The 24269-nt window shown below is 57.7% G+C and overlaps 1 protein-coding gene across 6 annotated transcripts in view; it reads right to left on the bottom strand.

Annotated features, from left to right (window-relative positions):
• Positions 1-21498, bottom strand: part of ADAMTS14 (ADAM metallopeptidase with thrombospondin type 1 motif 14) — an 83551-nt gene extending 62053 nt beyond the window's left edge. For 4 of the 6 annotated variants that reach the window (XM_051823815.2, XM_051823816.2, XM_051823817.2 and 1 more), the window contains exons 1-2: positions 12113-12459; positions 10198-10619 (exon numbers count right to left, since the gene is read on the bottom strand). In XM_051823815.2, the coding sequence (XP_051679775.1) occupies positions 10198-10619; positions 12113-12197 (507 nt within the window). In that variant the 5' untranslated portion in view covers positions 12198-12459. Of the gene's footprint in view, positions 1-10197; positions 10620-12112; positions 12461-21425 lie in introns of those variants that run through there. The other 2 variants (XM_051823819.2, XM_051823814.2) reach the window with 2 other exon arrangements.
• Between the last annotated feature and the right edge of the window lie 2771 nt (positions 21499-24269).

Raw genomic sequence — 24269 nt, 5'->3', positions numbered from 1 at the left:
AAATTGCCCCAAGAGGAAGGCAGTGGGTGGGGGTGGCAGAGGAGGGTCGGGAGACGGCAGGGGCCCAAAATCTGCAGGGGAGCCAATCGCAAGTTAGTGACGTCACAGCTACCCAAGCCGGGGAGTCCCCAGGGCAGAGGAGGTCAGTCATCAGGAATACCTCTATGCCAATGTCATTGATGAGGATGGTGATGATGACGAAGGTGACAAGGAACTCTGTCCTCTGAGAACAGGTCATCGTAAGCTTGGTAAATGGGACTGAAGGAGGAGTGGTCACTTTGCATTTCTACCCTCACCCCACGTCCCCAGCGGCAGGGTCCCTGCATAGAGGCAGGGCAGCATTCATGTCTGAAGTGCTCAGAGACTCTGCTGCCACAGACCCTGCCCTGGTGCCTGGCCGCCGGCAGGGCAGACCATGCCAGACTGGTAGCCACCCCCAGTTTCCATTCTACAGGGCTCAGGAGTCACGTCGCCTGAGGCTTTGCTTACCCCCACCAGCCCCCACCCCCCACCATCACCACCACAGCCCACCCTGCTCAGGCCAGGCGCTCTGCCTGGCCCCCTGCTTGGCCCTGAGCCCTGGCAGTGGCTGTGGCTCCGGGAAGAGGAGACAGGAAGCAGCCCTCAAGCGCCAGGAGGCAGCATGGCTGCCAGGCCCTGGCTGAGGACCAGCTCCCTGCTTCCAGACCCTGCAGTCTGCATCCTATGGCTCAGATGCAAGCCAGCGGGCGGTGGCACAGCACCAGGGATGGGAGCAGCCGGTGCCTCCCCAGCCAGGCCTCCTCTCCAACCCAGCCCTACAGCAGCCTGCCCCAGGATGGGGGCGACTGGGCCCTGAACCAGGCCTCCCCCGGGTGAAATCACACATGTAAATGTTTATCACTGCATCTGACACACACCCAGGTCTGCAGTGAGCAAGAGAGGGCCTTGGTGGTGTCTAGGGCAGAGGCTTCAATGGGGAGCGATGAAGCCCGAGACACCTGGGTCCCTGCACCAGCAGCTCTGCTCCACAAGCGTCGCCCTGACAACACCTGACTCAGGGTATCGCTGGTCTCCCTGGCAGGGCTTGAGAGAGATAAAAGAAACCTGCTACCCAGAAAGCACCGGCAGACGTGGCACATGACTGTCCCCAGCCGTGTGCAGGAGCCGGCCCCACAGCACGGGTTCCAGATGTCCGAGAACTCTGATACACGACTGTCAGCAATGAAGCCAGCAGTTCCCCGCCCACTGTGCGTGCTCACGGAAGTCCCTGTAGTTTACTTCTCTTCAACCTTTGCCTGCAAGAGCCCTCAGGTGTCAACCCATTCATCCACGGCCAAGCAGGCTCCGTCCTAGGTGCCGGCAATGCGGCCAAACCTCCCGCTCCACAGGGAGTCAACAGAAGTGCGTGAATAAGCAGAACTGGGTGACGCCGAGTGGAAACCGCCACAGCAGAAAGGAGGCAGAGGACAGAGAACCGGAGGTGCAGATTTTAAATGAGGTCACGGGGAGGCAGTTACCACGAAGGTGATGTCTGAGCAGGAGCCGGAGGGAGCTGGGGCCGGTGCTGTGGCACAGTGGGATAAGCCATGGCCTGCCACACTGGCCTCGCGTATCCAAGTTCAAGTTCAAGTCCCAGCTGCTCCACTTCCAATCCAGTTCCCTGCTAAAGCACCGGAGGGAGCAGTGGAAGGTGGCCCAAGTGCCTGGGCCCCTGCACCCACCTGGGAGCCCCAGATGGAGCTCCAGGCTCCTGGCGTCATCCTGGCAGCTGCTGCAGCCATCTGGGGAGTGAATCAGTAGATGGAAGATGTCTCTCTTTCGCTCTCTCTCTCTCTATTTCTGTCACTCTGTCATTTAAATAAATAAATAAATCTTGGAGAGAGAGTGACAGTTTAAGGGAGCTGAGGGCAGGCCTGGCAATACCCAGGGAGGAGGGTCCCCTGCAGAAAGACAGGAAGGAGACAGGGACAGTGAGTCACCCAGAACCTGGCCGCCTCCCCCACAGAGGACTGTGACTCAGGGCAGGACCCGGACGCTGATGGTGGCTGAGACTGCAGGGGGACAAGGAGGCCCTCAGCGCCATCCCCGGGGCCATCCCTCTCATTGTGCCCAGCTGGTTTCCCTGTCAGAGGCACCAGCAACAAAACCCCCAGGAGAGCCACACAGGGCCTGTTCAGCACCGAGAACCACGCGTGCTTCCTTGTGGCCTCCACACCTTGTCTACCGTGAGCCCCACTGGCCATGTCCTTCCAGCCCACTTAGTGTCACCCAGCCCCTGCTGCCTCCCAGTGGCTCCCGGCAGGGTGTCTATCCCTGTCCAGATCTGTCTGTCTCTCTTCCAGACGGGCACAGACACTGCTCCCTGTCCCACTACCCCTTTGGAACGAAATCACGTTAAACAAGCATGTTGTGGGCCAGGAAGAATGTTTGCAAAGGTGGCTGCAACTGCTCCTCCCGGTCCTGTGCACGAGCTCTTTGCACACCTGACCTCAGAGGTGGGGTGCAGGGTGGGCACTGGGCCTGGCAGCTAAGATACCCAAGTCCCACACTGGACTGCCCGGTTCCACACCACCTCCGCTCCTGGCTCCAAGGTCCTGCTAATGCTCACACACCCTGGGAGGAACAGTACTGGCTCAGGTAATGGGGCCATGCTATGTGGGAGACCTGGATTGAGTTCCAGGCTCCTGGTTTTGGCCTCAGACCAGCCCTGGCCATTGCAAGCATTGGGAGAGTGAAGCAGTCAGTGAGTCAGCTCTCTTTCTCTCTCTCTGTGTGTGTGTGTGTGTGTTTGTATGTGTGTGTATGTATATGTCCCTCTGTCTCTGAAATAAACAGACTTTACAAAGATGCAGAATCCATTTCCCCACTCTTGGAAAATCCCGCCAGGCTTGTGGCTCTCTGTCCAGCAGAACACACGGGAGTGGGACACACAGCCTCCCCAGCTCAGCCCTGAGAGTTCTCCCCACAGCCACCCTCCCCCTGAGAGGAGCACTACCTGAGCCCCCCTGGAAAGAGCCAGTCTCACCTACTGCAGCAAGGAGGCCTCCCAGCCAACAGCCAGCTCCACACAGGGTGCGTGAGGGAGGCCGGCTTGAAGGCTCCAGCCAGCCCAGCCCCCTGCTGACTGCACCCAGGAGCAGCCCCCCTCAGCCGACTTACAGAGCGGCAGGAAGAACACCATGACTAACAGACATCACACAGCTCCCCGACACTGCCCAAGTGCCCATCCACCCCAAGAACGTAGCCAGAGTCCAGGTACCCCCACCACAACTGCTGCCTTGGCCCGTGGTCCCCAGGCCCCCTTCCACGGTCACTCTGGTTGGGGGTGGGGGCATGAGAAGCGGCTCCCTTCCTCTCCAGAGTCCATCTCTTATTCACATGCCGCGAACACAAATTCTAACAAGAGGTGCGGTGCTTCTCCGGGAGCAACCGTGTCACACAGCAGCCAAGCCCGGAGACAGCCGCCTGCAGGGAGCCACTGCACGAGCAAACGTCGGGAGGGCTCCAGGCTCCCCACCTGACCCCCCTGCAGGGAGCTCTGTCACAGCAGCGTGGGCAGGGCTTGGCCTTGGATTCGTGTCAGATTACGCTGATGATCTGCAGGGCACTGCAACACAAGGATCTCTAACTGCGCGCAATACATACATCACTTTTAATTCCCAGACTAGTCAGTGTAAAATGGTAAGAAATAGGAGCAGGCCTTTGGTCCAAGAGTTAAGACACCAGTTAAGAAACCTACGTCCCATAATGGAGTGCCTGGGTTTGACTCTCAACTCCAGCTAATGTGCACCCTGAGAGGCAGCAGTGCGGCTCAAGTACTTGGGTCCCTGCCATCCAAGAGGGAGACCTGGATTGAGTTCCTGGCTCCTGGCTTCAATCTGGCCCAGCCCTGACTATTGTGGGCATTTAGGGAATGAACCAGTAGATGGGTTGCATTCTCTCTCTCTGTCTCTGTCTCTTCTGCCTCTTAAATAAATTTTAAATCGGCCGGCGCCACAGCTAACTAGGCTAATCCTCCGCCTGCGGTGCCGGCACTCTGAGTTCTAGTCCTGGTCGGGGCGCCGGATTCTGTCCCGGTTGCACCTCTTCCAGTCCAGCTCTCTGCTGTGGCCAGGGAGGGCAGTAGAGGATGGCCCAAGTGCTTGGGCCCTGCACCTGCATGGGAGACCAGGAGGAAGCACCTGGCTCCTGGTTTCGGATCAGCGCGGTGCGCCGGCTGTAGCAGCCATTTGGGGGGTGAACCAACGGCAAAGGAAGACCTTTCTCTCTGTCTCTCTCTCTCACTAACTCTACCCATCAAATAAATAAATAAATAAATTTTAAATCAAACATGTTACTACTGGGGCCGGTGCTGTGGCACAGAGGGTAAAAGCTCTGCCTGCAGTGCCAGCATCCCATATGAGCACTGGTTTGAGTCCCGGCTGTTCCTCTTCTGATCCAGCTCTCTGCTATGGCCTGGGAAAGCAGTAGAAGATGGCCCAAGTGCTTGGGCTCCTGCACCCACATGGGAGACCTGGAAGAAACTCTAGGCCCCTGGCTTCAGATCAGCCTAGCTCCAGCCATTGAGGCCATTTGGGGAGTGAACCAGTAGAGGGAAGATTCTCTCTCTCTCTCTGCATCTGCCTCTCTGTAACTCTGCCTTTCAAATAAAATAAATAAATCTTTAAAAAAAAAAGAAATATATTACTATTACTAAACACTGAAATAATCCCCATGTTGAAGGTCCCCACAAACCAGATCTCATTGTACCCTCCCATAGACAGCTGCTCGCTCCCCTCCTTAGAGACCAGGGTGCACGGCTGGCGGGCAACAGCGTGACCACAGCCTGCACCCCTGCCTGGGCTGTGTCTCTCCGAGAACTGCTAGCTGCGCTGTCCCGGGGCCTTTCTGGAACAGCTCTGTTGGGACAGTCCACACACCACACAGCTCACCCGCTGAACACGCACAGCTCAGCAGTTTCTAGGACATGCATGCATCATACAACTGCCACCACCTCAGTGAGCTCTAGAACATCCTCAGCACCCCGCAAAGAACCCCTTACCCCGCGGTCAGTGCCCCACTCCCTCTGCAGTCCTACTGTTTTAAAGGGTTTATTTATTTTTGCAAAAATGAAAGAGAGATCTCCCATCCTGTATTTCACCCTCTGGCTGCAATGGCAGGGGCCAGGCCACGCTGAAGCCAGGAGCCTGGAGCTTCCTCTGGGTCTCCCACGTAGATGCAGGGCCCCCAGATATTTGTGCCATCCTCCACTGCTTTCCCAGGGCATTAGCAGGGAGCTGGATCAGAAGTGGAGCAGCCAGGACTTGAACCAGCACCCATGTGGGATGCTGGTGTCCCAGCGGCTGCTTAACTCGCTGCACCACAGCTCTGGCCCCTGCCATTGCCACCTTAAAGATGTAGGGCTGCAGGGCTGAGGCTAGAGAGTGTCCGTGAGTGTTCCCTGCCTCCTCCCCACGCCATCTGCCTGGGTCTACTCCATGTAACCCGTCACAAATGCAGGACCTCCAAGTAGAAAATGGAACCAGATGTGCTAAGTCCTACACGTGCGGCTGCTTCCACGCCAGGCCCTGACTCCCAGAGGCACTGCAGGCAAAGGGGGAAGCCCCAAGCAGCCAAGCACAGGGCACCGAGGCCCAGGACCCAGGGAGACCAACAGGGAAGCTGCCCTCAGGAGGCTGGTGGCCCGGGATCCAGAGGGACACAGTGAAGGCACAACCCCATGAGAAGTGGGGACCCCTCTCTGCCAACCCCTCCCTCACCCTGCAACCCCTCGAGGACCCACAAAGAGCCAGCCCTCACCCCAGGCTCCCAGGTTCCTCCCAGAGCATCCGCAGCTATGGCACATGGCCCATCAGGTCGTTGCTGTTCCCCGGGCACAACGTCTGGGAGCCTCAGTCCCGATAGCATCCCTGGCCAGCTGCTCCCAACCCCACAGGGAACTGCAGGGAGGACCGGGCCTCCCCCATCAGGACTGCCTGGGTCAGTGTTCTCCCAGAACTTTCTTCCACACTTACATTTGAACGGGCTGCAGCCAATGCCACCTCTACCATGTGGCCCACCTAGATGTTCCAACCAAAAGCAAAGGGTCCTTCAGCTGCTGCCTCTCGCAGGACGGTAATCGGTCTGCCTTTATGTCAGGCTCCCTGCCTCTCCATCCCTGGATCCCTGTCTATGGCGCCCCCCAGCTACGCCACAGTGGTCCTCCAGAGGAGTGGGTGGGAGGCAGTATAAGCAGCTCTGGGCATGAGTGCACTGCCAGGCACAGAACCCTCCCATGTCTGTCCCAGGCTCCCACAGGTGAGCAGTCCCAGACAACAGCAAGAGAAGAGGAAGGGGTGACGGCCGCTGCCACCACTGAGGCTTCCACCTGCAAATGAGGCTTAAGCCACCAGTCCAGGCCCCACACTTCACAGCTGAGCAGCAAACACGCCAGACAGCTGCAAGTCTCTGCCCACTCGGGGGTGTTCGTGCAGACTGGGGACCACCACGTCGTGCATCTGGCTGTGAAAGGCTAGCCCGGGACTGGCCACGCTCTTCCCTGAAGCTGCAGCCCAGCCCAGGCCTGGCACGGAGCAGGCCCAGGGACCAGCCGGGGAGAGAGGGGGTCAGCTTCTGGTTTACAGACTCCTCCAGCCAGGCCTGCACTGAGCTCATCCACAGCAGGCCACAGGGGCCCGGAGAGGGAGGGCGCTGTCTCAGAGGCACACAGCCAGGTCACCGAACCCAGCCCAGCCTCTTCCAGAAACAGGCTGCCCTGTCCCTGCTCCATGCCCCTGCCAACCCTGCCCTCCCTTCCAGGTCAGACCAAGGCCATCTGCCCCGCGTGCCCTCTGGGATCCCCCCTCCAGCCCCCTGTGGCTCGGCGCACCCTCCCCTGCCTGACCCACACCCACTTGCTGAAGCTCTTCCCTTCGCCCACCCTCTGGCCCCAGCAAACTCCTACTCAACTCTCAAGGCCCAGTTCCAATGTCACCTCTGACACCCAAGAGGACAATTGCTCCCTTTTACTGAGCACCCACTCCACTGGGTCCTAGAGAACCAATAATGAAAGTTAAAGCTGTCAGTGGGGCCCCTACTCGGCACCCAAGTTCCTCAAGGACAGGGCTGATGCCCTACAAAGCAGGGGTGAGGACCAGCACTGTGCACACCTCCTTGGACTGCGGGGCAGCAGAGGGGCTCTGCAGACCACCAAGGCCCAGCTCACAGGAGCCGCCTCCCTCCCACTCAGTTTTCTCATCTATAAAATGGGTGGTGTGAACGAATGCACTGGACAGGACGCCTCCCACACCTGGGCCACGGGCAGCGCTCACTGCCCTTGCTGCCATCTGTGTTTCTCTCATTTGCTTCTGCTCTCCCCGTGGACTTTGCCCGGGGCCAGCACCCAGTACTTGCTCTGGAAAGACGGAGCATCTGAGACATGAGAGGAATGAGGTTAAGATCCAGGGGCCACGGGAAGGGGCAGAGTTAAGTCTTATCAGGCACACTGCACTGTGGCCCCTGAGTGCAAGCTGAGCTGAGCTGGGTCACTGTGAATCTGCCCCTTGCTCTCCAGGGCACAGGCAGCTCTGCGTGCGTGGGCTGGGAGTGAGGGCTCAGCCCCAGGACCTGTGGGGAGGCACCCAGATGCCAGACTTCAGGGCTGGCCTCTGTAGGCGGCTAGGGCATACCAAAGGCCTGGGCAAAGCCTCAGCCCAGAGAGGACAGGAGCCCCCAGGAGCCCATCCATGGCGGCCTCTGGGCCTGACGCACTACTGCAAACGTCAGAGACCCAGGCCCCCTCTGACAGGGAGTAGCGGCTGCAGGCCCATTTTGGGGGTGCTTGCCTGAGGCCACCAAGCTAATGAACATATCCACCCAGAGGGCTCCAAACATCAGAAATGGCATCTGGGCAATCTCATTCCCAGGCCCAGCCAGCAGCCCACCTCCACCAGACACCAGCCGCAAGCCCAGTGCACAAGCTGTCACTGCACACACCGGGCCGTACAGCTTCCGGGCTGCATCGGGGTCCTGTGCGGCCTGGGTCCCTGCAGCACCGAGCAGCCAGCCATCACCTGCCAGCGGGGTTAACAAGGTGGGTGGGGGGTGACCTACTGGGGGCTATGGACACCTTTCACCCCTGAGGTTCGGAGCGTGTGTTGCCCACCTCCCTGTCCACATCTCACTGCAGGGGAGCCGTCAGACAAGGGCGGCCCGAGCCCTGTCACCCAGGGGCCGCGGTCTTCCTGTGTGACAACTTCAGAGAGAAGCCCCGTGTGAGCCAGCCGAGCTGCCGGCCCCCACCAGCGCCTCCTGTCTCTCGCTGCGTGGACACTCCGTGAGTCACCTGCACCTTCACTGCAGCTCTGATCGAGGGCTCCCCCTGCTCAAGCTTACAACCTGGTCTCAAACACTGCTCAGCAGAACCCCTGCTTGCCCACCTGCAAATTTCCATAAAGGACGCAGCCCTTGGGTTTCTCCCCCAACAGGCAGATTCTGCACCCCAGCAGGTGCTCAGTGATTCTAGCACCCGCGCAGCTTTGAGCCCAGCCACTGCCCAGACCAGGCCTCTTAGTGAGGGCCCAAAAGCCTCCAAGGAGGTACAAACTGGTTCTGCAGAAGGCAAAAGAAAACGAGCTCTTTTATATACAAAGTGCCCGCACTCACACACGCATGCACACACGTGCGCACACACACCCGCATACACGGGATCTGAGACACTCAGTGTATCTCAGGTGTGAGATACATAGGGAGGCAGAGATCGTGGGGAAACGGTCTGGAGTGGCTCCCAAAGGGATGATCATGAAAACAAGGCTGACAGGCACTGGCCTAGACACAAACAGCAGACCCGGGCTGGGAACTGTCTTGTAGGGATGGGGAGATGGGGACGAATGCTCCCCTTGAACCACCCTCTCTCAACGGTCAGAAGGGCGGAAGGACAAGTGAATGCCTTCTTGGAACCCATCAGCTCACACCTGATGTCCCCAGCTAAGTAGAGACCCGGAAAGAGCCGCCCACCAGCGTCTCAGGCTGCCACACCCGCTCACGAGGGGCTCACATGCCAAGGAGGGAGCCACACAGGGAGTGAAGGCTGGCAGCAGTGGATAGTGAGAGAGAGAGAGAGAGAGAGAGAGAGAGAGCAGCCCACTGTGTGGCCCACATCGTGGCACAGTGGGCCAAGCCGCCAGCTGTGCAGTCAGCATCCTGTCTGGAAGCACCAGCTGCTGTGCTTCCGATCCAGCTCCCTGCAAAAGCACCTGGGAAAGCAGTGAGGATGGTCCGAGTGCTTGGGCCCCTGCACCCACGTGGGCGACCCAGATGGACTTCCGGGCTCCTGGCTTTGACCTGCACCAGCACCAGCCTCAGCCATTGTGACCCTCTGGGGAGTTAATCAGTGGACAGGAAACCTCTCTCTCTCTCTCCTCTCTCTCCTCTCTCTCTCTCTTTCTCTGACCGATAAATAAATAAATCAAAAGGAAGAAAGCCAGCCAGCCGGCAGCCCAGCCAGCCACTGTGGTTTCTGGTTTGTAACATGGAGCCAGCTAGCAGGGGCACTGCGCTGTGTGGGAAGAGGAGAGGGTGCTAAAAAGCCTGTGCAGCTGGGACCAGCAGGCTGGCTCTGGGCAGAGAAGAGCAAGGACGTAACACAACAGCAGCAGCAATAACCACATTGGTGACACGACTGAGCCTCGGCCATGCGGCAGTCATGGGCCAGCCCCCATTACATCATTCACATCGGCGAGACAGCCACACGAAGGCAGGGACCAGGTCTGCCCCAGGCACTACAGATCCCTAGCGCCTGGAACAGTAACTACGTGCAGCATGAGGGAGCCCTCCTCTTATGCACAAGGGGAAGAGCCCCGGAGAGGTCAACTCGCCCACATCCCCACGGCTAGTGGGAGGCACAGCCGCCATTCAAAGCCCAGCAGCCGCCAGAGCCCGCCTCCTCCCCCTCCCCCAGTGGTGTTGGGGCCCAAAGCCAAGCAGCCTGAAGTCCAAGCAGGCCCATGGAGGGTGAAGGGTTGCCCCACCCCCGCCAGACAGAACGCAGCCCTGGTGGCCAGCAGACACATGCGCACTCTCTCTCGGAGGCAGCACTGCCCCTGACTTGGGCCACACTGTACCACATGCCCATAGGAATCCCAAACACAGCAGAGGCAAGGAGGGAACCGTGTGAGCCGGGACTGGGTGGGGCAGTTCACAGCTGAACAAGAGAAAAAGTCGTGTCTCATCCCTTACCAATCCATCACAGTTGCTGATGGCAACAGCTGCCCCAGGCATGCCGGTGACACCGCCAGTGTATACACAGTCCTGGTGCAAAGGCTGCCGGAACAGCTCCCGAAAATCCTCCTGCCACTCCACCGAGGCTCCTGGCACCACCAGCCTCCGATTGGGCCGCAGGTGCAAGTGCAGCTGTTCCCCGAAGACAGTCACGTTGAAGTAGAGGAAATAGCGCCCGGCCCCGGTGGTCCGCAGGGGGCTGCGAGGCACCCGCAGGTGACCGGAGTGTGATGGTGGTGGGAGTGGACCGTCCATGTCCATACTCCCCACAGAGGCTGCCGCTGGGCCGGACACCACATGGGAGAGAAAGTGGCCCTGGGAATCCGTGCTGCAGGGCACGGTCACGCCGAAGTCGCTGAGCTTCCCAGAGAGGCGCAGCTCTGTTGAAGGTAAACAGAGTCAGCTCAGTGCAGCCCGCACAGGGACGGGGGCAGCCCCAAGCCCAGAGGACAGCCCTGGGCATTGTCTTAGAAGGACCCCTTAGCCCAGGCTCATTTTTCTACCCGTGGATTCCCCAGTGACTGCCTTTCCACCCATAGATGAATGGTGTTCAGATATGTGGAGAAAAAAATGGCTCCCTGTAGCCCCCAAGCCCTTTTAAAACTTATTAGAAGAAAACAAATGGTGCCAAGCAGAGACTCGTTACTCTAGCAACAAGGCTTCTGATCCTGGGCATCACCCAGAAACGGTCTGAAATTCCACGAAAGCCCCGGTAGCCAGGAGAGAGAGAAGGCCAGGTCTGCCCAAGCCGCCCCAAGGTGCTGAAGTCACCAGCCCGGCCTGGGGCACAGCCCTCCTCGCCAAGCTCCCAAGAATGCAGCTGGTAAAACAAACACACCTAGAAACCCAGGGGATCTCAGGCACGCGACAGGGAGAGGGGCGGGGCGGGAGGGAACGGCCACTCTATTTTTCCAAGGTTAGAAAGAAAACTTTTTCAAGCGCTATAGTGGCCGCTGAGACTTCTGAAAAGCCCAGCCCCAAGCTGGCTAAATATAGATCTTCAAAAATAAAGAGACCCAGGGGGTGACCTGCCCACTTGGGCTGAGTGAAGTGTGAGGTCACGGCCCCATGCTCCAGGCCACAGGCCAGCGCCCCATCCTCACACTGCTCTCCCTGAGCCCAGCCAGGCCAGGGCAGGAATGACAGCTCCCTGGCTTCCAAGCCTGGTGATTCATGGATACGCGTTCGGGAGGAATTTTCATTTCCACACAACCCCATCTCTTGCCTCCGGCTGATAAAACATAGAGAATGAAGTGCTCTGAAAATCCCCTCGGCTCAGCGGGGCTACAGGAGTGCTGATCCCCCACTAGCTCTGCCCCCCCACCATTTTGGCAAAGGACCCCCAAGACTGCTGCAAGAAGGGTCCCACTTTGGCACAGGAACAGGACTGACAGACCAGTGGGCACCCTGCCCAGAGCCCCTGGAGGGCACCCAGCTGCGCGGCGAGGGTGGCGGGTCTCAGAACCCTCTGCTGGCCCGAGGGAAGGGCGCGTGGGTCTGCAGGCGCGCCAGTGCCCGTATTTTCCCGGCAATCACCTGCTAGCCTGCCTCTGTGTGGGACAGGCGGACACTCACCAACATCAGTTGGAGACAGAGCAGTTAGCGGGGGGGAAAAAAAGACACACAGAAGAATAGACGAGACAGATACCAGTCCCTAAAAAGAGACTCGGTGTTCCTCAAATTCTGTCCTGCAGAGAAACCTCGGGGTTGTGCGGATCGCACACGGAGAAGAGAAGAACTCAGCTCTGTCCCGAGTGTGCGCCCTGTCTCGCACCCTTCCGACCGCTGCTCGGCTGGCTCGCGCACCCTCAGGCTGTTCTGATCGCGGGCACCCCAGACCCCTAGCGCCCCTGTGCGCCCGCCCCGCACGCACCTGGGGTCCCGCTGCCCGCGGCGGCGGCACAGAGCGCGCAGTGCAAGGGCAGCAGGCAGGACAGCAGCGCGCCGAACCGAGCCATGTGGCCGTGCGGGGACGCGGGCCCGGCAGGCGCCGAGCCCAGAGCCCCAAGCCGCGGGCTGTGGGCAAAGCTGGGGCGCGCCCCGGGCTGCCTGAGAGCCGCTGAAGGCCTCCGCGTCCTGCCCGCTCGCTCCCGGACCCCCGCGCGGCGCCGCCGCCTGGACCGTTGGCTCCGGGTGCCCCAGGCTGCCGGCGGGAGAGTGGAGCCAGCTGCCGGCCGGTCGCGGTCCGCCTGCGCCGAGAGGCTCCGGGCCGCGGCGGGAGCCTACAAGGGCGGCGGGGCGGGCCGGGGGTGGGCACACCGGGCGGGGCGGGGCCGGGGCGGGGGGCGCCGCGCACCCGGAGGCGGGGCGCGAGGCTGGGGCGAGCGAGCGTGCGTCCGGGATCGGAAGTGCCACGCGGAGCCCGAGCAGGGGCTCCTGCGCACGGGGGCGGTTGTCACCGCAGACGCCTGGGCTCTTCAGGCTCATGGCCCAAACTGGCTTCCCAAAGCCGCGGCGCCCCGTCTCAGCCGCAGGGCCCGCTTGCTACCTACCGTTCCAGAGCCCCGTTTGGGGGCCGAGGGACGGTGAGCCCCCAGGAGCAAGCCTCTCATTCTTTCTCTCGTGAAATCTTGATGCTGCCACCAACCATCCACCCCTTCGATCTACCCATTCCACAGACTGCGGCTCCCTGGGCCCCAGGGCACACAGGCTGGCCTGTGTCCTAGCCTAGAGCAGAGCTGCGCCGGGCCAGGAGCACGCACTCAGGCCTTCACAGACAGCCCTGATTCAAATCCCAGCCTGTGTGTCTGCCAAACGGGGGTTACCTGGAGCACAGAACAGAAGCTCAGTAAATGACAGCAGCCCTCCCCTTCCTCCCCTGGCACCAAGGTGGGAAGCAGCAGGAGCCTGAGAGAGGAGGGCCAGCGCTCATGTGGCCATGGTGTGGAAAACAGTTCAGCACTCAGGGCCACCCGCTCAACAGAAAACCGATGCTTTTGCTTTTCTCGGACAATTTGCAAACAAACTGTATTCCAGAACTCCGGAGGTGGGGATTGGAGATAGGAGGTTTGGGTTTGTTTTTTTTTTCCTGGAAATTGGCATAAAGACTCCTTGGAGTGGTGCAGAGGCCCCGTGGGGCCAGCACGCTCATGCAGCAGGTCACGGAGCCAGAGGCTGGGTGCCAGGCAGCACCGAGATGCCCGCTTATTTGGAAATGGCACAGCCGGACGGCTCCACGTTAAGCTGGGAAGAACAGAGTTCCTCTTCCTCCTCCTCCTTCTGCCCCTTTAACACCTGAGGACTCCAGAGCTGGTGGGGTTCTGTGTGTGTATGTGTATGTGTGTGTGTGTATGTGAGAGAGAGAGAGAGAGAGAGTGAGAGGTGTGTGTGTGTGTGTGAGAGAGAGAGAGAGAGAGAGGGAGAGGTGTGTGTGTGTGTGAGAGAGAGAGAGAGGTTGTGGGGGGGAGGAGAGAGAGAGAGAGAAGGAAAGGTTATGTGGGGGGAGAGAGGGAGAGAGAGAGGGAGAGATGTGTATGTGTGTGTGTGAGAGAGAGAGAGGTTGTGTGTGTGTGCGTGTGTGTGTGAGAGAGAGAGAGAGAGAAAGGTTATGTGGGGGGGAGGGAGAGGGAGGGAGAGAGAGAGGAAGAGAGGTGTGTGTGTGTGGGAGAGAGAGGGAGAGGTTGTGTGTGTGTGAGAGAGGTTGTGTGTGTGCGTGTGTGTGGGAGAGAGAGAGAGGTTGTGTGTGTGCATGTGTGTGTGTGAGAGAGAGAGAGAGGGAGAGAGGTTGTGTGAGTGTGTGTGTGAGGGGGGAGAGGTGTGTGTGTGAGAGAGAGAGAGAGGGAGAGAGAGAAGGAGAGAGAGAGGGAGATTGTGTGTGTGAGAGAGAGGGGGGAGAAGTGTGTGTATGAGAGAGAGAGATAGGGAGAGAGAAAGAGAGAGGGAGATATGTGTGTGTGTGTGTGAGGGGGGAGGTGTGTGTGTGTGAGAGAGAGAGAGGAAGAGAGAGAGAGACAGGGAGAGGTTGTATGTGTGTGTGAGAGAGAGGGAGAGGTGTGTGTGTGTGTGTGTGAGGGGGGAGGTGTGTGTGTGTGAGAGAGAGAGAGGAAGAGAGAGAGAGACAGGGAGAGGTTGTATGTGTGTGAGAGAGAGAGGGAGAGGTTGTGTGTGAGAGAGAGAGAGAGAGAGAGAGAGGGAGAGGTGTGTGTGTGAGAGAGAGAGAGAGAGGGAGAGGTTGTGTATGTGTGTGTGTGTGAGAGAGAGAGAGAGACAGACAGAGAGAGAGAGAGAGAGAGGGAGGGAGAGACACTGACTGACTGTAGGAGAGGCTGGGACATGTCCAGGCTGGAGTCATTTGATTCTAGCCCTTCCCTTCTCAAGGTCTCGGTTCTCCAAGCTGTCAGGTGGGGACAGGTGGCCCACTGCTTCAGGCCATCACAGAGGAACTCCTCTAGAAAACTCAAGGGCCCCAGCTCCACTCTACCCCCTTCTTCCTGCCTCAAGAGGGCCAGATGGCAGCTGGGACCCCAGAGCCTGACTCAGGAGCCGAGAGCCCGGGCCTTCCCTGGAACAGCCTTGGCAAACAGCAGGCAGAACCTCATCCTGTTTCTCTGCCCCACCCCCTTCCCAGGGGCCACAATGGCTGCTTTTGTTGGCAAGTGTTGGGTGCCTGATCTCCCTCCCACTGAGCAGGGACTCATTAGGACGTGGGGCATAACTCAGAGTCTGGGACAAAAGTGGGGAGAGAGCGGGGTGGCCCCACTCCTGGGGCTGAACAGGGCCAAAGCAAAGAAACGGCAGGCGTTGGCTGGGGATACCCCTGGGAAGCGAGGTCTGGGTTTCCCTGCCTCCTGCTCTTGGGCTGTGCATGGAACACAACAGCTTGGTTGTCTCTGGCGGCAGTCTCCCAACACCTGCCCAGCACCCCTTCTTTCAGTCCCAGGCCCAGGGCAGGAGGATGTAAGAAGCAGGTGCTGCTGGGAGCCAGCACCCAGTTGGAAGATGTGGCGCCTGCATGAGAAAGCCCAGAAACCAGGGGAGATGGGGAGGACAGTGCCGAGGCTGGACAAGCAGCATCACCTGTCCTCATTGGGGGACTTCCAGGACAGAGGCGGCTGTGGGGAAGGGTTTGCGGGAGACAGAGACGGGAGCTGAGGCATCCATGGGACAGGCGGTGAGGAAGGTGCTCCTGGCCCAGGCATAGCCATGAGGACTGTGGACCTGAGTGGGTGTCCCAGGCAGGAGATGGGCAGGCCGCACTGGGTAGCGAGGCGACCCCGGAAGAGCCCTCGTCCAGGCAGGCAGGGGAGAAGGATGGTGCTGAGAGGAGGCTGTGTCAAGAGCTTGAGGAGTGGGGAATGAGCTGCCCGGGGCTCCGGCAACCCCAGGGCTTCACCTGAGGAAGCAGCTGGTCCCAGCCTCCAGCTGTGCTCCTCTGAACACAGGCCAGGATCCAAGACTTGGAGCTACAGGGGCTCTGAGACAATCTCCAATCCAGTGCCCAAGCCCCATTTTACAGTTAGATAAACTGAGGTCTGGAGAGGAAGGGGGACACGCCTCTGGTCACGCTGCCACTTAGGAGGAAAGCCAAATCTCCTGACCTCACACCCGAGAGCACTGCACTCTCGTCTGTAGAAACACCAGGTCCCTGCAAGGTGAAGATGCAGCGGCTCAGGTTAAGAACAAATGTCCCCAGCTCGGGGGGAGAGACACGATGCGTCCCTCCCAAGGAAGCAGGCGTGTACAGCTGAGACAGGTGTCTGCAGCAGAAGCCGGGGTGACGGGGGGAGGAGCGCAGGGCTGCCCCGGCCCAGGCACAGGTGGCTCTCGTTTGCTGAGTACCAGTGGCAGAGGGTCCTCATCCCAGAGCCCTGGTGTGAGCAGTGACGAGTGGGCTCGGAAATACCCAGGAGGACAGAGAAGCCACCACCGTCCACCCTACCCAGCCTGCTAGGCGGCGAGACAGCCAGGCTACCCTAGCCACCTCCCACCTGCCACACCCACCGCCTGCAAGTCCAATGGAGTCAGGACCAAAGGGTCTTCCACGCACAGCTACTTCTTGCCCCCTCAGACGCACGCCTGCCCAACCCCACCACCAGCACCCTCTCCAGACACTGCCACGGTCATGTCCTGATGGTTCTCCCCACTACTGTCTGGCCACAGCAGCTCTTCCGCAGTTGCATCCAGAAAAGGCATTTGAGACACACCTCACACACGCAGCACTCTTTACTATCAAACTTCCAGAGGCTCTGTCACCCTTGGGATGGAGACTCCCGGCCACCCATCCTCCGGCCTCCGCATCCTTCCTAGCTCCTCGCAGGCTTTGTGCCTCAGGGTCTTTGCACAGGCTCTCTCCTCTGCCCTGAAGACTCTGTCCTTCCTCTTCACCCAGGCAATCCTGCTATCTTCAGATGCTCTCCTATCAGTAGTTGCTTCCTGAAGTGCCCCCAGCCTCCCCACGGGGTCAGACGCCCCTGCTGTTGGGCCAGCTCCCCCCAGCCTCCCCACGGGGTCAGACGCTCCTGCTGTTGGCCCAGGTCCGATCTCCTTCACAGCAGCTCTCATGGTTGACTTCCACCTGCTTCTGTGTGAGCCACAAATCAACACCTGCTTCTCTCCAGGGAGCAGACACCGCGGACCACACGTCCTCACCGCATCCCCAGTGCCTGTCTTATATTGGGCACACAGGAGACCCCCAGTAAGGATTACGTTAATTCTCAGATGAAGGGAGTGAGAGAAAGAATGGCTCCTGGAGAACCTGGGGAGTTCAGCGCTTCCCCGAGCAGCCGTTCAGGGAACGCTGCAGACACGCTTGGAAGTTCTGAGTTCACCATCAGCGAGACAGGCACAGCCTCCAGCAGAGGGCAGGAATGGGGGGACGGGCTGCTCCTCTGCTCCCCCCAGCCTTGGAATAACACCTCCACAGCTAGCACTCGCCGGCCAGGCACTCGACACGTGTGCCTCAATTCCCACAGCAGCCATGCAAAGTCAACATCCTCATCCCCAAGGGTGGGCGAGGCCAAGGCTCTGCCCCAGTGATGACAGCTGGTGAATTTCAGAGCCATGTTCAACCCCGAGATGGATTCCAGCTCACAGGCTCCCTCCGGCCCCTTCGAAATCACACAGTTCATTGTGTGTCCCTTTTGTGTGCAAAAATGATAACATATTCAGACACACACCACCCTCCCACTCTACAGATGGGCAAATTGAGGCCCAGAGAGCATAGGTGGCTTCATGAGGCCACACGGTTTGATCATTCAGGGGCGGGATAATACCCCAAGTCTCCTGGTGGTCTGAGACCACCAAAGATACTGGTTCCTTCCACCAGGACCTCGACTCCTTTGCCCATTCAGGGTTGGTTCCCACCTCAACCCAAAGGAAGAGGAGGAAGAGTCTGGAAGACTTCCTCCAGCCACCTGTGAGCTGCAGCCCTATAAGTCAGTGGCTCTCAAATCCAAGTGTCGCCGGCAAGCCCGCATCAGCACCACCTGGGAGTTTGTAGGAATGCACATTCCCAGGCCCCTTCCCAGACCTTCTAAAGAAAAAACTCTGGAGGTGGGGCCCAGCACTGTGTGTGTGTGCATTAAAGATTTTATTTATCTGAAAGGTGGAGTGACAGAGAGAGAGAGGGAGATCTTCCATCCGCTAGTTTGCTGCCCCAAATGACTGCAGTGGCCCCGGCTGGGCAAGGTTGAAGCCAGGAGCCTGGAACTCCATCGAGGTCTCCCATGTGGGTGCAGGGGCCCAAGCACTTGGGCCATCTTCCATTGCGCCAGCAGCATTAGAAGGGAGCTGCATCAGAAGTGGAGTAGCTGGGCCTCGAACCAGGGCTCGGATAGGGGATACTGGTGCCTCAAGCAACAGCTGTGCAACAACGCCCCAGCAATCTGTGCCGTGACACTTCGCCAGGGGATTCTGATACGTGCGCAAACTTAAGAGCCTGTGTTCTAAGCAAAAGCCTTGAAAACAGGGACAAATTAGAGAACAAACTCACGCACTGAGGCCCCGCGACCTGTACCTAATTAAGGGCCGCGCTGGCCACGTCCCGTGCACAGTCTCCAAAGCCCAGCCGGCTGTATCTGAACTCCAGGAGCCGGGCAGAGCTCCAGGAGCGAGCGAATGAGCCGGGAGAGGCCGTGCCGGGGCCTTCCTCCGCATCACCCCTCTCCTCGTCCCCCAGCGCTCCCTCTGCACAGTTCTTGGCAAGTGTCTGATGACTGTATCTAGGCGACCCGGATGGGTTAAGTTAACCACAGTGATTTGTCACGCATTACAGAGCAGCCGATACCCCCGAGGCCAGCTGCACCATGAGCTCAGTGAGCAACAGCGCTGTCTGTGCCTGCGTGTGGACGTGGGGTGGGGGCCGCGGGCAGAGGCGGGAGGGGAAGGCAGGCCAGCTGTCCTTCCGGAACTCAGGTTCTGACGCCTTCTTGCCTGTAACTGCAGCTTTATGGCTGCCACATCAGCGTCCTCCTGAGCAAAGTCCAGGGAGGCCCCTGGTACTGGCCCTCTAGATTCAAGGGAGGCAAACAGGAAAGCAGAGCCTGTACCCATTTCTCGGAGTCCTGGGGGGTGAGCGAGGGACTCGGGGGGAGCCTGTCCCTCACAAGCCTTTGTCCCAACCCTGGTGTCCTCTTCAGCACCACGTGTGGCGTCCTGCAGCCACAAGGGGCCAGACCACCACACTGTCCCTTCCTCCAGATCAGTCAGAGTCCTCTGGGTGGCAGGTAACAAAACACAACAACAAAATAAACACGCCTCAATTTCTTATCTCATTTTATCAAAAGGAATTCTGGAAAAAGTGCAATTCTGGGTCTGGTTACTTTGGCAGCCCAACAGAATCTCCAGCACCCTGGCTCCTCCCTCCTTCCACTCTGCCAGGCCTGGTGGTTAGCTTCCTTCTCAGGCTGAGCCCCTCGTAGTAACAAAATGGCTGCATTTTCTTCAGGCCATGGAAGATGGCCCGAGTGCTTGGGCCCCTGCACCTACATGGGAGACCCGAATGGAGTTCCAGGCTCCTGGCTTCAACCTTGCCCAGCCGGGGCCACTGCAGTCATTTGGGGGAACAAACAAGCAGATGGAAGATCTCTCTCTCTCTCTCTCTCTCTCTCTGTCACTCCACCGTTGACACACATTCACCAAATGCAGTAGTGACCAGAGGCAATGCAAGAGGAAGTTCTTTCTTACCTCCCCCCCCCTTTTTTTTTTCAGCCAGAGTTACAGAGAGAGAGAGAGAGAGAGAGAGATCTTCCATCCACTGGTTCACTTCCAGATGGCCACAATGGCCAGCACGGGGCCAGGCCGAAACCAGGAGCTTCTTCTAGGTCTCCCACGTGGGTGGCAGGGGCCCAAGCATTTAGCCCATCTTCTGCTGTTTTCCCAGGCCATTAGCAGGGAGCTGGTTCAGAAGTAGAACATCCAGGACTTGAACCAGTGCTCACTTGGGATGCTGGCACTGTAGCCAGCGGCTCTACCTGCTGCGCCACAATGCTGGCCCCTCTCCCCATCTTTTAAAAGATTTCATTATGCTGATGCTCAAACAAGCACAGAAGACAGAAGAGTACGAAGCCCACCCCCCAAGTACTCATCACCCAGTTTCCATCACTGACCACAGGGCCAGCCTTGTGTCATTTCTTCCCTTTCCCCGACATACCCGGGTTGTTTTAAAACTAATCCCAGAAGCACTTCACACAGCAGACTCCTAGAATGACATTTGCTGTAAATAACACTCTGACCTCAGAATCAACCCTTAAGGCTTCCTGGTCTGGCTGAAAGACCTGCGAGAGCATTTCAGGCATGGAAAGCCAAGACTCTGTGGCAAAAAAATATGCTACACGGAGGATCTCTGTGAGACCTCAGTGGAAAGAAAGGGTCATCAAAGAAGGATGTACTCTTCTCTGAAGGGAGGAGAGAACACCCACTTTGCTTACAGCTGTGTCCAAATACCGATGGAGTCTATTATGTCACAAAAGGCTTCCATAGCCTTGGTAGTCCATGGCAAGAGCCTCGGGTGATCACTGACGTCATAAATTAGAGTGTTAATTGTTAAAGGAACAACGGAAGTCACTGTGCACTTCCTCCCCACGTAGGACCTCTGTCTCTAATGAGTTGTACTATGAGAATCGACTGCAAATTTTGTTCCCAAACTGTGCTCTATATGGTGTGTGTGTGCATGGGTGCAAACTGTTGAAATCTATGCTAATCCTGGAGTTGGTCCTCTGTATATAAAATCAAACTAAAAATGAGCCATAATGAAGAAGGAGATGGGAGAGGGAGATGGAGGTGGGATGGGAGTTGGGTGGGGGGAGGGTGAGTATGGGGGAAAGAACCTAAAGTTGTATCCATGAAAAAATGCATTCATTAAATAAAAACTAAAAAAAAAAAAAAAAAAAAATCCCAGACTGCACCTCCCATTTAGGATCAGTAACTAGCAGATACAGACTCTTCTTCAAAAGCAACATCAAAACAACATCCATGACAAAAACCACAATGTCTATGTCACACTTAACAAATGTTATTCACAAGGACCCCTTCAAGTCACACAAGCCAGCCCGGCAGGTCTCCCCAGCTGCCCCACCACATCTATCTTATCTCATTTTGCATCAGGATCCAAACCAAGTCTACACAGGGCATGGGGATGCTGTGTCTCACGCAGTGGGTGAACTCCCCCTGGAGCCAGCCCCAGCCCCTGCCTGCTGTGTAAGGGAACTGCACGGGAACCCAGCCACCTCCACTGTTTATGTGTGCTGGGGTTCACCTTATGCTATGGAGACAGCACAGCTGCAAAGCCCAAAGTGTTGACCACGTGGCCTCTGCAGAAGACATTTTCCAGCCCCTGATCTAAAGCACCCCTTCCCATTTATTACCCCAGGGTTTTTTGCTTGCTTGTTTGGTTTTGGTTGGCGTTTTGGCTAGATAAACCAGGACATCTGTCCTATAGAATTTCCCATACTCCTGTGCCTCTTTCCAAGGACAAGGTGAACCTCAGAGGGCCCTGGAAGCAAAGTCTGCTCTTACGTGTCAGGGTCAGCCCATCTGACGAGGGGTGAGATTCCTCTCAGGACGCAGGAGGCTGCCCACGGGAAGATGAACCAAGCTGGGCTCCCATGGGAGGGGAGGAAAGGGAGGGAACAGTTACAGGGAGGGAAACCAAGGGTGATTCCAGCCTCCCCAAGGAACACTGGGCTGGCCGAGCCTCCCTTGGCTCTACACACTCAGGGCCCTCCAGCCCAGGACACTTCCTGTCTCACCTTCCAAGTCAGGTTCTGTGGTGGAATGAGAAGGCCATGCCAAGATGGCCGCTGGCAAGCGAGTGTCAGTTACTCAGGAGTGGCTTCAGAAACCCCCCTGGGAAACCCCCTGGGAAACCACCTGGCAACAGGCTGTGATTGGATGGCTTTGGAAACCACATGGCAACAGAGCCTGCCTGGCAACAGGCTGTGATTGGATGGCTTCGGATACTGCCCGGCAACAGGCTGTGATTGGTTAGGGATTAAACTGCCCCTTGACCAGATTGGCTACCTTGGCTATTTAAGCATCTGCACCAACTGAAATAAAGGAGTCTGCGGGCTGCGTGCCTCTGGCCCGCTTTCACCTGACTCCCGGGGTCTGTGTGGTGACTCCGCACCTCTTGCCCCCACCACGCTCCTCCTCTCAGAACGAATCCACAGCAACAGGGTTCCACATGTGACAACACAAACTCCAGCTCTGTGCTGGACATCACAGGTGCACAGGTGGCCAGGGCAGCCACTCCATGGGAGGGGATGGCTATTCCAGGGTGGGGTGACATGCGGGGACAGGACACAGTGCTGGAGGAGAAATGCTTCCTGGAGGAAGTGTATTGCAGCAGAGACCTGAGGATGATCAGGGGACAGCTGATAAGAGGGAGAGGTCTCAGCACGGAGAGCCACGGGGCTCGTGGAAGAAACCAAAAGGAGGCCAGGGGCCAAGGGGCTGCAGGGGGTGGTGCGGTCAGAGCCTGAAAGACCCCATTCGGAGCCCTGGCCCATTTGGGGAGCTCTCAGCAGTCACTAGAGGGTTCCTTGAGGGCAAAAGTGGTGTGGAGATTTGGAAAGCTTGTGAGATGTAAAACGTCTTCTCAGGGCAGACTTTGGCATAGCAGATGCCTCGCCACTCAGGATGCCAGCATCCAGGCTAGAGTACCTGGTCTGAGTCTACCTGCTCCCTTCCAACCTTGGGAGGCCACACCCTGGGAGTACTTGGGCCCCTGCCACCCATGTGGGAGCCCTGGATGGAGCTCCAGGCTCCTAGTTTCCCACCTGGCCCAGCCAAGGCCATTGCAGGCATTTGGGGAGTGAACCAGCAGATGGAAAATCAATCTCTCTCTCTCTCTCTCTCTCTCTCTCTCTCTCTCTCTCTAATAAAATGAAAATGAATGCAAAAGTAAATAAAATGTTAAACCTCACTTGCGCTGAGGCACTGCAGTCAACCAGGGCTGTGTGTGGCTGTGCTGAGAGCTAACAGGGGTGAAGCTGTTAAGACAGAGTGGGAGGACTGGGGCCGGCACTGTGGCATAATGGGTTAAAGCCCCAGCCTAAAGCGTCGACATCCCATATGGGCACCAGTTCGAGTCCCAACTGCTCCTTTTCCAATCCAGTTCTCTGCTATGGCCTGGGAAAGCAGTAGAAGATGGCCCAAGTCCTTGGGCCCCTGTACCCACGTGGGAGACCCAGAAGAAGCTCCTGGCTTCAGATTGGCTCAGCTCTGGCTGTTGCGGCCATTTGGGGAGTGAACCAGCGGAATGGAAGACCACTCTCTCTCTGGCTCTACCTCTCTCTGTAACTCTTTCAAATAAATATAATATATATTTAAAAAAAAAAAAGTGAGAGGGGCCGGCACTGGCGTAGTGGGTAAAGCTGCTGTCTGTGATGCCAGCATCCCATATGGATGCCAGATCAAGTCCCAGCTGCTCCACTTCCTATCCAGCTCCCTGCTAATGGCCTGGGGAGAGCAGTGGAGGAAGGCCCAAGTGTTTGGGCCCCTGCCACCCCTGTGGGAGACTCAGAAGAAGCTCCTAGCTCCAGGCTTCAGCCCGGGCCAGCCCCAGCCATTACAGCCATTTGGGGAGTGAACCAGCAAATTCTCTCTTTATCTCTCTCTCTCTCTGTCTCTCTCTCTGTAATTCTTTCAAAATAATAAATCTTTAAAAAAAAAAACAAAGAGTAGGAAGTGTGCCTATAACAGTGTCCTGCCTTCTTAAAAGACAGCAAATATGTATTAAAGTCCATGTCTTAATTTTGCAGCTGTATATGTAATTTCTATTTTAGTATTTATATAACACTATGCATTTCATTATGTAATATATAAAATCATATACTACCATATAGTAATATATTAGTAATTGAATATAAAGCATATGCTATCATTAGGTGTACACATATAAGTTATATATCAACATAAAATATAACAACACATAATTTGATGCATGCTACATTTCGCCAATCCATAGGAAATGGCTGTGCCGAGGCCTGTCTTTGGAAAAACTAGAACTAGAATATTCTGTGCTGCATATTTTCAGGGCAGTGGGGAAGCAGCCCTGAAATAGCACCTCGGGGGTGGTTTCCTGTCTGTCCAAGCCAGTTTTGCACCAAGAGGCACCCTGGGCCATGACCCCCTGTGGAAAACGAGCACAGGAATACACACGCCCTGCTGGGAGGGGCACGAGGACAGCAGCCTGGCCCATGTCCAGAGGCTCGGTAAGACCCAGGGCCCAGGGAGGGCTGCAGTGCCAGTGCTGCCCTCTCTCAGGCCTGAGTGGCTGGGAGGACCCCACCAAACACAGGCCAGCCAGGTGGGCACCTGCCCTCTTCCGCACTGGGGGAGGCAGCGATGGCCACATGCAGCCCTGGGGACTCACTTTCACAAGCCTGACCTCAGATGGCCAGAAGTCGAAAGCTGCCATCTGTGTGTCCTCTAAAGGGACAATTGTTTTGCCTTGGGGGCCAGCACCATGGTTCACTTGGTTAATCCTCCGCCTGCGGCGCCGGTATCCCATATGGGCGCCGGGTTCTAGTCCCAGTTGCTCCTCTTCCAATCCAGCTAGCTCTCTGCTGTGGCCTGGGAGGGCAGTGGAG

This window comes from Oryctolagus cuniculus, chromosome 15, assembly GCF_964237555.1.
Source record: "Oryctolagus cuniculus chromosome 15, mOryCun1.1, whole genome shotgun sequence".
In the NCBI taxonomy this organism is placed as follows: domain Eukaryota; kingdom Metazoa; phylum Chordata; class Mammalia; order Lagomorpha; family Leporidae; genus Oryctolagus; species Oryctolagus cuniculus.
The sequence above is the reverse complement of the archived record's forward strand: the minus strand, read 5'-3'. Positions and strand labels throughout refer to the sequence as shown.